The 15,306-nt window shown below is 33.9% G+C and overlaps 1 protein-coding gene across 1 annotated transcript in view; it reads right to left on the bottom strand.

Annotated features, from left to right (window-relative positions):
- Positions 1-15,306, bottom strand: part of LOC124364405 (phospholipid-transporting ATPase ABCA1-like) — an 81,260-nt gene that overhangs the window by 43,019 nt on the left and 22,935 nt on the right. Inside the window, 6 exon segments of the mRNA XM_046819851.1 lie at positions 156-343; positions 2,695-2,728; positions 7,060-7,223; positions 8,081-8,166; positions 13,293-13,315; positions 13,318-13,486. Of these exon segments, the coding sequence (XP_046675807.1) occupies positions 156-343; positions 2,695-2,728; positions 7,060-7,223; positions 8,081-8,166; positions 13,293-13,315; positions 13,318-13,486 (664 nt within the window).

The following is a 15,306-nucleotide window of genomic DNA, read 5'->3' as shown; positions in this document are numbered from 1 at the left end:
GGTACAAGTGGTAAAGGATATTTTATTTTGCCACAGAATAAATGGATAAGAGTTTGTATTTTTGTATAAAACAGTTTGATTGTATAAACAAAAATAAACCATGAATAATTTACTAACACTAAAGTGGAAGTACAATGCCTGCACGAGAGACGTACCTCTTCAAGGGATGTGTCTGATATACCATAGGACCTGACATGTAGAGAGTCCTGACTGATGTCCAAGTTCTTGAAGAGACTAGGAAGCAATTGGTTGCACCCCTGAGGCAGAAGATATGTACATTCTTCCCCCACACTCTCCAGCAACCTGGCTGACGGTACAGACTTCCGGACAAATTCTGTTATTTCTGAAAACACAAGAAATCTATTACATCCAATTAAGATGTTGGGAACATTTTCAAGTATAGAATTGTTCAAAAGCAGAAGATGCGGTGCTGCTATCCCGTTACTAAAGGTGAGTTATTTGGGAGACTATAGATGAAGAGAGTTCTTAGATTTGCTACATGTTCACTGTTTTACTGGTTATAAGGATACTACCACAGAACTTTCACTTATCAAGGTCAAGTGCAATGTACAGAGAAATCATTATCTATTCTTCTTCATTATTCAACTTGAATGAAATGTAATGTTTCATAGGCGTCACTATTACACACAAGAAATGCTATAAATTTTATTTTAATAAGAAAGAAGATTTAGTCATATATTGATATTTTTTGCCAAATTAACGTAAAAAGTTGCTTTGTAAGAGAAATCCATAATTTGATGTAGCACACAAACATAAACGTACAGATAGGACTGCCATACCAACTTGTGTTTTATTTCAGCAAAATTTGATGAGAAAAGTAACGTGTTTTGTAAAACAGGGTCAGGTAGTGACTGATTGTTATACCAGCTTTCTGTGGATGTGTCGATAAGTAGAAAATAAAATATATTTTTAGTACTTTTATTAATTTTCATAGACAATTTTGTTGTGATCATTTGCAGATTTAAAAATGATTTGTGAGTAAGTTTTAGCGTAGGTTTGGTAAGGGTGTTTGGCTAGGGTGTGTGACAGGTGCACAATGTGGATAAATTAAGATTTAATGTTTTGGTAATGGAAAATAAATTATAGTTAAGGGGTTTGGTAGTTATATTTTTATTGTTTCTTAAATTAATAAATTGAGTCATCTAAAATGGCTGGATTACCCCTTGCCAAGATCCACCTATGGATACCGATGCTTGGCATATATTGCCTCGTGCTAGGTTGTGATGTTATTATTTTAATAACCACCCAACGACGTGAGTCCGTCATAAAGACACAATGTTATTACATTACGCTAGTATTTATATCGCTCAACCAATTATCCATGGCTGCAGAGAAAGCTTATACAGTCTGGGCCAGAGAGAATAACCTAAATTATCATTTAACAATCCTTCATCTATATAATTTGCAGTTAAGTTTCTACTTTATGTTTTTCAAATATGAATAAACATGAGAATGTGTTATGTTACTGCCAAGTCATTGTTTTCAACAGAGTCAAATGTGAAGAAATAGTAATTAGTCCTTAGTATTAATACTAATATTGTGAACAAATTTTTTCTGACAGATTGCTTTACTGCTACAATGGCTTTGCTTGTTTTGTTGTTCATGATTCACTCTCCAACTAGGTGATTGTTTAAGTTTTCAGCCATTAATTTTTCACAGTTATGATTGATTTGGTTCATAAACAATATTATGTTTTTTTATGTTGCAATAAAAAACTGACAGATCTACTTTCTTATGTTAAATAGTACTAATAAAAAATGTGTTGAATTTTTACTGATTTTTCATTAAAATGCTGCTTTTTATGACTTTACTGGAAATATTAATTGAAAAAAGTAGATCTTTGTAACTTTAAATATCATTAACATTTCCATAGAATATTTAAAATGATGATTACTTAACATTTATTGATAAAAAATTAAGCTAAATGTACTAGTTTATATTTTATGGACAAAGCTAAAACTTGGTTTAGTTGAAACATTACAATTTCACTGATATTAATAGCAACAATGGGTGACAGTACCCAAAAATATCTGCTAATTCAATGGATTAATTATAGCTACAAATATATCATAGCAATTTAGCCACAAATAACTGTCTATGAATTCCCACAGCACACAGAATAAAATTCAAATGTTTTGTGCACACTATTTAATTGAATACAATTGTTAAAAATAAACTAATATTGTTTTTGGGAATCTTCAGAGTGCGTTAAATTTTTGTATTTATTTCATACAATGCTGTTTTAAAACTTGGGTATGCTGTGGAGAATACAACAATTTCTATTTAATACAGAAATTCAATCTCGTTTTTCGTCACTTTGCTAAAATTCTGACAATTTGTTTACATTCCAAGCCATTTTTACTAAAATACTTTTTATAAAAAAACTTAACATGGATTGAAACGCTACTGGTATTTTAGCTTGCAAAACATGCTGTAAAATCTATTACTACAGAAAGATCAAGCCACATGCCTTCCTACTTGGTTTAGGCTATATACACAAAAATCCATAGTACCATTTACCATATATCCAAAATACAAGATGTAATCATTGGTGTTAGCCTAACATTACAAAAACTATTTCCTTTAGTACCACTTTTCAGTGTGATATATTATAAAATTGTATTAAAGCTAAGACACAACAGACGTTTTAACTAAACCAAAACTGTTATTTACCTTGAATATGACTTTCTGAGCTTCCTCCAGCCATCTGCAACAAATGAATCCAATTTGTCATATTTCAATATTGTTTCAGTTAAGAAATATATGTAATCCCAAACTTGATAAATATACAATTTTATATTAGTGAAGGCTGTAAACTTTGCACTCCACAATTTTTATATCCTAAATAGTTATCACTTTTTAACAAAATATAAACTAACACACACATGCATGCACGCACGCACGTGCGTACACACACACATATGTATATGGATAATTTTATTGCTACCATTTTTTAACCCTTTTATGAAATGGTGATTATCACACCCATCATTTACCTTTTAATTCTTTAAAGTCAGGAAGAAGATAACGCCTTTTATGAATTTATAGACTATAACTATGTAAATCATTTTGCTGTAGAAACAAATCAATAATTTTCAGTTAGTAGATTAAAGTCTTAGTTAGATGTAGAATCTTGGAGCATTGGGAAAAAAAGGTTTATTTTACTATCACTGGTATAAATGAATAAAACATTTTCAATGTAACTCTTAGTTAGATGGTTAAAAAGTCTTTAAAATGCAATTTTTACAAAAACTTTTAATGTTGTCGATATTGGGCAGTAGTTGTTTGCATCAGAAGGGCTGCTTTCTTGTTGATACATCAGACCTTTCTTCTCAGAGGAACCAAAGAAACATTTTTAGCACTAGATCTTCCTCACAAAGACAGGTGGAAACAAGGAATAAAGGGAAGAATAATAATCAACTCATCCCTGAAAAGACAACAATTCTTCATCAGAACGTAGACCGCATTGGAAATAAGGTAGAATGCCTGAACCATCTGCTTGATGATCATAAACCCGACATTGTTGTAATCACAGAACATGGGTTGGAATGTGATTCCATCTCAAATGTTCACCTCATAAACTATAAGCTAATAGTAGCTTTCAGCAGGACTAATCATAGAAAGGGCGGTGTTGCCATTTACAGCCACAACTTAATTGCCAACCCTACTGAGAGCCTAAACATTGAACATCTTAGCAGGGAGTGCCTTTTGGAGCTGTCAGGTATAAATATCTCTCTAATCAATGGAGGAAATCTTCTCATCCTGGGTGCTTATCGACCACCAGATGCCCCCCTTGAAGATGCCCTGGCACTATTAGCAAATGCGTTTGAAACACTACTTTCAGTAGCAGTGGAATCTGCTTAGTGGGAGACTTGAATGTTGACTACTTGGAAGATTCAAGAGATAAATCAGGCTTAAATGAGCTATTAGCTTCTTATGACATCCATAGGTTACCTCTCCCTGCTACTAGAATAACGAGCACATCACAGACTTCAATTGACCTAGTGTGCACAAATCTTGACCAGGACCTAGTAAATGCAGAAATAATTAATGAACATCTATCCGAATATACTGGCCAAATATTCACCATAAATGTACCATCATTGAAAAATACTTCAACTGTCTCCACTCGGCGCCAATTTAATTGCAATGCAATGTCACCCTTAGGGAAATGATCTCTCATCAGTCCTGGGATGGAGTGCTTACAGAGGATGATACAGACATAGCCTATTCCAGATTCATCACTCTGGTGGTTACTAATTTGGACTTTGCATGACCATACAAGATGTAACAGGCCTGTAAAACAAAAAACAAGTACATATGACAGCGAGGTGAATGAAAGGAAGAAATCCTTTATTGAAGCACGTGACAGATTTATTCTGACTGGAAGACAAAGTAGATTCGGCTCAAAAGAAAAAGCTTTATGATCTTAAGCTCAGATCACTAAGGCAGTCTGCCAATGAGAAATATATCTCTGAATCTATAAACAAGAACAGAGCCATCTGGGTAGTAATAAATGCCGAAAGAAGGACATTGAAAAACCCAACAGGCTCCATATGCTCACTAAAAATAGCCAATGAAGCAATCTGCAAATTGGACAGCATTTCTGAGCACTTCAACAATTACTTCATCAATGTGGCTGAAGACACCTTGAAGGAGAAAAATCCCCCAAAAACGATGCATCCACAAATAATACTGTTACGGTTAAAGATCATCTCAGAGTATTTGCTCCAACCACAAAAATTGAAGTTCGGGCGATCATCAGGGCAACCAAACCATCCTCTTCAGCTGGTGTAGACGACATCTCTTCAAGGATCATGAAACTATGCGAGGAAGAACTGCTGGTTCCTTTGACCGACGTGATCAATAAATCTCTGGCACAAGGGGTGTTTCCATCTAAAATGAAGACCTCAAAAGTATACCCCTCTATAAAAAAGGCAAGAATTGTAGACCGATCTCGTTGCTTACTACATTCTCTAAAGTCTTGGAGAGAGTTGTTTTAAGTAGACTTAGAGCACATCTCCAACAAAATGATATTATTCTTGAAGGATGACATGGCTTTATGCCAGACCGCTTGACAATAACAGCTCTTGGAGAAATCATTGAGTGTATAACTAATGATCTAGATATTGGGAAAACAATCATCAGCTCATCCCTTGACCTAAGCAAAGCATTCGACTGCCTCGATCACAACTTGATTTTAGACAAACTCGAACAGCTTGGAGTTGTCGGAATAGCTCACTCTTGGTTTTTAAAAAGCTTTTACTATCTAAGCAATTGAATGCAGCTTGTGGAGCTGAAAGGAACTACCAATGGTATTACAACACTGACCAGATCGAAGCCACTAAATGTCAAGAGAGGAGTCCCTCAGGGCTCGGTCTTAGGACCAGTGCTATTCGCTTTGTTTACAACTGATCTCCCCAACTATGTTAGCCAATACAGCATAGCTATCATGTTTGCCGATGATACCGTGCTCCTGTCTAACAATACAACAGCAGAAGCACTGGAGGTGAACAACTTCATTGCAGTGAGTTTAGCACAAGACTACTATATCAGCAATGATCTGGTCTTCAATGAAGACAAAACTACACAGCTAATTATAGGAAAGCTTAAAAATGAAGTCACTGGTCCTCCTAACCCTTGATTCAACAAAACACTTGGGTATAATCCTTGATGAGAAACTGTCCTGGAACTATCATGTTGACTTATTTTGCATGAAACTGAGTGCTGCACTTTTCACAGTGAAGCGGATTCGAGCCATCAGCACGGCTGGAGCAACAAGAACAAGCTACCACGCGCTTTTCGAGTCCCACCTCAGATATGGTATAATATTCTGGGGAGGGGCAACGCAGAACTTGAAACGAATGATAGTGCTCCAGAAACGCGCTCTTCGATCCATGGCAGGTCTTCCGCCAAGGGAAAGCTGTAGGGACACTTTTCAAAGCCTTGGAATTCTAACTGAGGTCTCATTATACATCTTGGAGACAATTGATTTCGCTCCTAAGATCTTCCTTTTCAAGACACAACAGTATCCATAGCTACTACACAAGGCACAACATTAACTTTAATCTTCCTACCCACAGAACTTCCATCTTCTCAAAAAAAACCCTTGTATGCTGGAGCAAAGCTATTTAATATGCTTCCACAGTCAATAAAGGAAAGTCCACCTTCCATATTGAAGAAGAAGCTCCGGCAGTGGCTTGCAGACACTCCATTGTACAGTCTGGAAGAATTCACTACTCGTGCAAGACCTCATCTCGACAACGCCACTCCATATTAAGTTGCATACAAATAAATTGTAATTATCAATTGTTTGACACCATTCTGTGCTTCAGGCTCATGAATAAAGTGATCTCTATCTGTATCTCTATTTGCTTCAAGAGGGGTATCACTTTAGCAAACTTAAGATGGCATGGAAACTTTCCTTCTATAAACAATATGTTTACAAAATAAGTTAATGGTTATTCAAGCTCATCATTATAAAAGTTAAGTAATCTAGAAGATACTTTATCAATTCCACATGATGATCTTGCATTAAGATGGGTTATAACATCTTTTAGAACAAATTAAGGAGAATATAAGATTGATATTAGTTATGTTAACAGGAAATTGTCCCCTTAGAAAACATCTTAAGAAGGTGGGTCTCAGTCAGACCGATGAATGCAGACTCTGCAGAGAAGCAGAAGAATCGGCAGAACACGTATAGCTAAACTGTCCTGCCATATCAAAAAGTATTAAAAAATTCTTGAGGGCGTATCTTCTAAGCCCCAGGGACATCAGAGAATATGAGCCCTCTACACTGATTGGATTTTGTAAAAGTGTCAGATTCTGAGGGCACAAATATAAGTAAGGGACGTGCAAAGATCCTTTTAGATGTGTGGAGGCAACCGTCTTTTTCCCTCAAGAATAAAAAAATACATCTTTTTATTTCATTGATTTTAGCAGGATATAATGTCAGATGTAGAACATTGTTGGGTCACTGATGGTATATTTGGTTATGATACGTGCAATGAAAGTTACATTGCGACAGAGAGTTACCTGAGATTCAAGTTCGACTGTGAGGTAGTAGCCACTGCCGAAGTGAGACTTAAGAAACACGCTGGATCCACAACACTGGAGTTGACCATTGGCGATGATAGCAATCCGGTCACCCAGCAAGTCAGCCTCGTCCATGTAGTGAGTAGTCAGAATCACAGTCCTGTCTGGGGGATTGAAAACATCAAAATGTCTTTAATTTGGAAGGGCACGTTACGATATGTAAAGTCCTCTCTATTGCTTAACCTCATAAATATTTGTAATAAAATGTTATTAATATTAATTACAGCTTTATTTAACAAATCTAAACAGGCTACCATGATATCAGATACTGTAGGTAACTATTATAGGAAAGAAAAGAGAAATATGATTAAAATCATGCTAAAAAAATTGTAATTTATTAAAAAACATTAACAAACAGTACAGCTTATAACTGTACTATATGCATAAATTTACTTTTATTTAATTAATTGTAAGACTAATTTAAAGGGTGTGATTGTTTGCTAAGCAGAGTTTGTGTACATAGGTCTTATACAAAATGAAAAACACTGCCAACTTCTGACTATGGATAGCAGTGTTGCCAACAACTATTGTAAGCAAAATATTTATCTATCCGTGTTTTTATCTAACCTATCATTCTTTTGAAACATTAAAAAGTAAATAATTGTTTTCTTTAATTATTATTCTTGCTGCTAAAACAATTCGAAATAAATTCAAAGTTTTTTCTGAATCATTGAGACCCATCGGATTAGTTCTTAGTGCGGTAGAAGTGTTTAAGTCAAGTACGATAAAATAGACCAGCATTCGGAAGAGTTTTTGGGTTGTCAAAAGATAGTTGTGGGATGTTTATCTTAGAAATTTTTTGTATAGACAGAAGCATTAGGATATTAAAACTTTTTACCATTAAAAAAGTTCTTACTAAAGAAAAAATATTGTCACAGGCTGTTAAAAAAAGAGTATTCGGAACAAAAAAAGGAAACAATATTGTTACAAGTATCATATTCTACTAAGTACAGAATCTCACTTTTCTTGTACTTGATGAGCAAGTCCCAGATTGACCTCCTGGAATACGGATCAACACCTGATGTTGGTTCATCCAGAATAACAGTTCTGGAATCACATAGCACATTATTACATTTTTTATTAGATAACAACATTCAATTTATTGTTTAATTGTTAACATTATGTAACATGTTCACGGTTCCTACAATTCAGTAAAAGATTACTATGACTTTGTCATTGTAGTGTAATTTTATAGCATTGTCACTATGATAACCAATGTCAAGTACAGCATTGTCAATACGATAACCAATGTCAAGTATGGCATTGTCACTACGATAACCAATCTCAAGTAACAATGAGCAAGGCTGCTCCTTAATTTGGGTGAGCCATTCATGAGTGATCATATACTTAGAATCACCCAGGCTACAGAACCATTGGTGATGGCTTTATAATAATATTTAAATGGGTTACTGATGCTAGCTTCACATGAATGATGACTTATTTATGAAATAACTGTAACAAAGAGGAATATTATTTATGCAGGCTCTTTTGTGAAAATTCTCCAAAGGTGTTGTAATCTATTTTTGATTAACAAAACAGAAGAAATTTTTTTTATTGTCAAGACATTGCAATCAAAAACCTAACTGACTTAGTTTTTAATTGCCCAAATTTCAAAATGAAGTGTTTTTTATTTGATAGTTTATTACGACATGTAGTATGACAAGAAACAATGCATTAAGTGTTGGTTCTTATGACAGTAATCTGGTATTCACTGAAGAGGCCATTTCTAGATGAAAAATGACTCTGAACATATAAACACATGGGCACTCAACAATTGCCTTAAGCTGAACATTTAGTGTAATGTACCTCTTCAGACACCATAAAATTTGATGAGAATGATCAGCAGGCACGCCAACCTTTCATTTTCTGATCACATCCCTCATACTGTTCAGCGAGGGAATCTATAAAGCTATAATTTGAGTACTCCCTGGTTTTTTTAATATGTTATAATTTTATTATTGTCATAAGGCATGCGAGATCCCCTACGTAAGGCAACAGAATATTGAAGAGGGCACCAAAAGAGTTCAAACTCAAATGCAGCAATACTCAATGTTTTCAATTTTGAAAAGCTTTGAACATGACGTTTCCTCCTACGGGGAAGATGGTAACATGCCTGAAATGGCAACACTATGCAGGTATTGACCAGCTACATGAGACATAATACTACTGTATAGAGAACTTGTGAGAGAGACTATGGTACCGACATGAAGTCTTTCAGTGTAGCCCACCATGAAAAATAGTTACACTTTCGTAAGTGAGGATATGTATAGGTTGGCAGGAAAAGCTTCTCTTATTTCGATCATATTAACCATTAACAATCACCTCACCGTATGTGAAAAGTATCTTTCATAGTAGAGGGGAGAACGATTTCTACTAGAAAGAAACTATGATTCTCGTTGGAGGAACTACGAGTCCTCTACAGACAAACAAATAATCTGCTAGAGGGAAACAATGACTTGGACAATAGCAGGTCAATTAAAAAAAAAAAAAATATCTGGAAAATCAAAGCATTTTACTGCATATTTAGTTCACTTGGAACTGTGATGATAAAGAGTGATGAAATTATTAAATAGAACACAGATGACATGTATACTATAGTACTCTAGTCCTGTCGATGTTCAGGTTTATAGGTGTTATTACAACACTTAACAACTCCATGTTGATGTAGCTCTGGTTTAAGTTTTGAATCCTTTAAATTCCTGCAGATTGGCCATGTCATTTAATGATGATTAAATTTAATGTATTTATTTAGAGACGAGCACTTAAAATCACAAGTTGGACATGTTAGATTTAGTGTGGATCAATTCGTAAGTTGAAATCTTTACTTCAAGTTTGTTAAATTATCTGTCTGGGATTGAAATTTACAAAACCTTCTCGCCAAAATTGCTTACTTTAAATGACAAAGCTTGTATAAATTTTGTAAATTAAAATCCAGAATAATTTTTAATTTATTTTACATGAGTGGCTTTTCAAAGCCACTAAAGTGAACTCACATATAAAATTTAGTAATTTGTCAAACCATCACTTTTTTCAAATGTGTGAAGAATCACTTTATTGATCAGGAGAATTAAAATTGAAATAAGCTAGTGATAACTCGATTTATTAAAATTATTCCAAATAAATAAATGATCTACTGTAGTTGATTTTGAAAAAAGGATTAAATTATGTTTATTGATAAATTTAGACTAGAATTTCTTTAATTTTAATGAATAACAAGATAAACGGCTTAAAAATTCATTAATGTTGAATGATAAGTTTAGCTCCAGATAATCTTCTTCTTAGTCATCAATTTCGACTGTTGCACATTAATATTTTACAAACCCACTCATTATAATTTACACTTACTAATTTTTTAATCAAATTAAATGAAAATTTTGAATTTGGGCACACAACATTTTATAAATAAGATCAAATATTTAGTTGATTTAACTCCATTGCATAATAAGTTCCAAAATGCCACATTTTATTTCACATTCAAATATCACAATCCAATCATAAATTTTATTTTATCAAAACACCACTAAGAATGACCACCATTCCCTGTAGGGCTCAAACGAAAAGAAAACTTAACACTTTGTACCCTGGGCCCTTAACCCTTATAACGTCAGTATATCTTTTCACTACTTCCAGCAAACGGCACAACATTAAAAAAAAAAAAAAAAAAAATTAAATGTGTAAAGTTCATTTTTATTTTTTCTTTCTATAATTATGGTAAGTATAAAAAAAGTAAAAATTTTAAAATTATAAAGTCACTGTACTCAGGCATCGTCAATGTTACGAGACATGTTATTTATCACTAATAATGAACACGGTACTTTGGGATTATACCGACCACACCCAGACATGAATCGTTATTTGACATTTTGCTTCTACTGATTACTAGATTAGCGTAGAACAATATTTCGTCAATATAAAACAGGAATTGTCTTATCGCAAACCCCTACCCATCCTCAGACAAAGGTCAAAGTCGAGCGGTCTAGTAGATAACGTGATTGCAGAGTCCTCGCCGCCGTTCAGCTGGTGCATCGCTTTGTTGTACTTCCGTGTTTTTACCTCTACATTTCTCCAAACACAAAAATTCAATAAAAACAAACATGATCAAACTAAAACTAAACTCTTTATTGAAAAACACTCAAAAACTTGTTTTTATTCTTGATCATACTCCGCCACCCCAAAATGCGAGTGCCATGCCCTTCTCGCTGATGTCAACGAAAGAAAAACATCCCTCGAGATAGTACCTATCAGTAAAATATCAAATTCTAGAGGATCTGATCAGAAATATAAATTGAATTGTAATGGAAAGGCAATTATGTACCGCACAAATCATGTGATGCCGCGTGGCCTGTCGTAATCGGGATTCTCGAGAAAGATAAGATAACAGCGACAACAATACCGATCACAATGCCTGGAAATGCTTTGTAAGTTTGTAATTTTGTAATTTAAAGAGTTGTTTTTTCGTTCTATCATGTTTGTTTAGCTATAAATTTATATTTTTGTGTTCTTCATACTGGTGTTGTCAGTATAATCCCAAAGTACCTGAACACTAAATAGGTGACACTAAACACTAAAATGACACTAAAAACACTAAATGAATATACTAAAACTAAGATATCAATACTTTTAACAATTAAATAAAAACCATATAAACAGAAAACACGACAAAGGAAACCGACTCAGCGATGGTTAAACACGCACTACCTAAAGCCAAACTGCAAACAAAAAGCGCGCGCGCTGTACGGCGTCTGTGCCGTGTGGCGGGGGAGAGTGTCTAGACACCGCGTCTATTGTTTCAAACAATGTAACGCGACAGCTATATTTTTTGACACTTGACATATGTCAATAACCCACACACATGGTTGACGCATACCGTTAGTGACATTGATCGGATTTAAAAGGAACTTAAATTTGCTATGGACGCAGTTTTGTGTCGATGTGCCGTACCGCGGTCTTTGCCGTTTGGAGATAGTTTGTCTATGCGCCATACGGCGTCTGTGACGTTATAAGGGTTAATACATGTTTCGGCGTGGCTCCCTGGGGTTTTATGATGCTTTTAAAAAATTTCTGTGTTATTACGGTAATTATGTTATAAGCTCATACTATATATCTTTTTAAAGATAGAGATACGTACTTTTTTTAAAATTTGTAAAAATATATAGTTTATTTTAAAAATAAAAATTATTAAATAATATTGAATGTAATGTAAAAAATACAAAAAAAAGTTTTTGCTACATAGCTTGTTAGTTCAGGTAGTTCGCCTTAGTGTGGTAATTTTTAAAGCACAATGGTCTGAATCAAATAGAAGATCTCGCACATTTTCGTTTAGATCGTTCATAAAATCAATATTTGGTCCCAGGTGTGTATCAAAAACCATCGTCACTTTCCGACTCGGAGTTAAACAAAAGATCGCGAGAATTGCATCACTTTTGATTTCATCACACATATTATTTAAACTCGAAAAATAATATGTAAAGAATATATCAACTGAAAGTCGAGAAAAAAGAACAAAGCGAGTGTAAATACAAAACAAAACACACGGATAACCTCACATTGTTTGCATTTGCCTTTACTTCATTCAGTAAGAAACTAAAGTTCTGATTATTTACAAACAGTTAAATTCACATTTAGAATACATTATAATAACATTCGCTTCAGTATTTGTCGGCAAGATTTGTAGAAAACTTAGTAAGACATCACTAAGAGTCACAACAACACACAACATGAAACACTACAAAGCAAAGTGACAGTACCGACGATCAGCCGTGGTGCTTTACGATCAGCTGTCTCGCTTGTAGTACGACGAAAAAATATACGTATATCATTACTAAAACGTGACCCAGGGATCTCAAAACCAACAAATACGAACTTAGACAACCAATGAACATAATAAAAATGTTTGAATCCAAAAATAAGATGACTGAGCTAAATAATAAAATTAAATAACACGACCCGAGCCATACTCGGGCTCAGGGTACAAAAGTGTTAACTATAAAGTACTGTTCAATCTCAGTTAATTCATCAGTTCAGTAATTAATTCATTAATTTAAATCATTTAAATTTAATTCAATACCACTTTATTTTGCTTCAAAAACCGTTATCATAATTCCATGAAATTATTAACTATTAAAATCCGAATTTGCCACAAATAATAATCCACAGCCAACAGTGATTCTTACTTGGACCCTCCGATGAATGCCACCCCGCCACAGACAATTTCCGCTGCATTCCCCCAGACAGGTCCTTAGCCAAGGATGTGGCCTTGTGTGGCAGCCCTAGGTCTTGTATCATCTGGCGTATCTCTGGCCTGACCTCGTCCCTGTCCTTCCCTCTCAGCAGGGCAAAGAACCATAGAGTCTCTTCAACTGTCAGCCTGGCCAAAACAAAATTACCTTAAAATATTATAATGGTACAAATGTGACTATAATATCAATAATGTTTTCAGACATTATGCCTGTGATAGCTTTAAGAGGCTATAAGACTTCATTATCACATCCATTAATGCAATCTGTAAAATCAATACTTTAGTTTATCAAAGTTTGAAAACTGTACAATCATTTTTTTATATATGTTCCTACTAAATTCAAAGTGTTTTTAAATGCTTACCAACACATAACAACACTATAGTATGATACATATGCAAACCTGGGTTGTGGTGTGGTGTTGCCAGCTGTAACGGAAGAATAACGTAATTGGATAATAAATTGAATTCAACAATCAAACATCGTTAATGCTCATCTTTACTTCTCATCTATTTTCCTGAATTCTTAATTTCATGATTTAAATTAATACGTGTTTACACTACAGCACAAAGCGTGAGCTACAAAAAATAATACTAACATAAAAACATGCGAAATAATTGAACGCCCATAAACAAAACCGATGTATAAAACCGGAACGAAGCGAGACATCATCGCATCGTCTCATACTGAGAATCAGCTGATATGACAATGTGGTAAGAGCACATGGTGAGAGAAGTGGAGTGCAATAACTGCCCATGGCCAGGTTTGCAATGATATATTTTTTTTTTTTTTAAGGAGAAGCCGATCCCCTTTTAAGCCTTATTCTGCCCGTCCTCATGGGCCACTGGCCTCTGCGAGGATCTTATCAAACAGAGTAATGGGAAGAGTCGATACAGTACAAGGTCGATGGTACTGATAAAAAGTGCAAGGGTCACAGAACAGGATTCGAACCTGCGCTATCTCTAACTCAGACTCAAATTCCAACGTCTTAGACCACTCAGCCATCGGCACTCCCCCACCATAACGGTACTACGGTTTTGTATATATCAAGAAATTTATTTAATTTTCAAAAACTTTCAGCAAGAAGACTAATTTTTTAATCTATCTTTTTTGTTTAAATTACTAAATAACCTGATTGATAGTTCACATTTACTTAAAAATATAAACTTTTATGTCCCTAAGTTTCATTTCAAGGTCCAAAATATTGTTTTTTATTCCTAGATGTAACACAATCAGCCATTATTATTTTTCTTTGTTTAGGAGTTTTAGATTTATTATAATAACAATTCTTATATTGATTTACATTTAGGAAGTGCAAAAGATTTTATTGGAAAATTAAAACCTTTAGTTTGAGACTTTTACTCGAAAGACTGTAATAATCTGTTTATTTCTTAGTATTTTTACCAATAAGTTAAGTTTTTGGATTATTTGTAGGATTTTTTGTATGTTATTTATGTAACCAATCTATATATTATTTGTTTAGAAGTGTTTCATTTTGCTCTGTCAATTTAATTCTTATATAATTTTAAGATGTTGTGCATGTTATTTATTTCAAGGTGAAAGTGTTTTTTTCCTCTATTGTTAAGAATAACATCGTTCATTTTGTTTTTTGAGCTAGTATAATTATTAATTTATTTGTAATTTGCACTGCACTTAGGTTAGAGGATAGTATAATTTTTGTTTAATTTTTATTTTATTTAATATAGCTAATTTAGGTAACTGATGACCTGTAGCTATTTATAAGTCAAAATAAATAAATAAATAATATAGTACATTCATATTATAGTTGAGTATACAATATAGCACATATAGCAATCAGTAATATTAGTCAACTACTACAGTAGTAAATCTTGTCATCATCTACTAGCTGTTACCTGTGGCTTTGCACACAATTTTTTTAATTAGTCCTTAAATAAGGTCCTTGGATAAAGCACTTATGACGTAAAAATAT

The sequence above is a fragment of the Homalodisca vitripennis genome, chromosome 6 (assembly GCF_021130785.1).
Source record: "Homalodisca vitripennis isolate AUS2020 chromosome 6, UT_GWSS_2.1, whole genome shotgun sequence".
In the NCBI taxonomy this organism is placed as follows: Eukaryota; Metazoa; Arthropoda; class Insecta; order Hemiptera; family Cicadellidae; genus Homalodisca; species Homalodisca vitripennis.
This window is presented reverse-complemented; position numbering and strand designations above follow the sequence as displayed.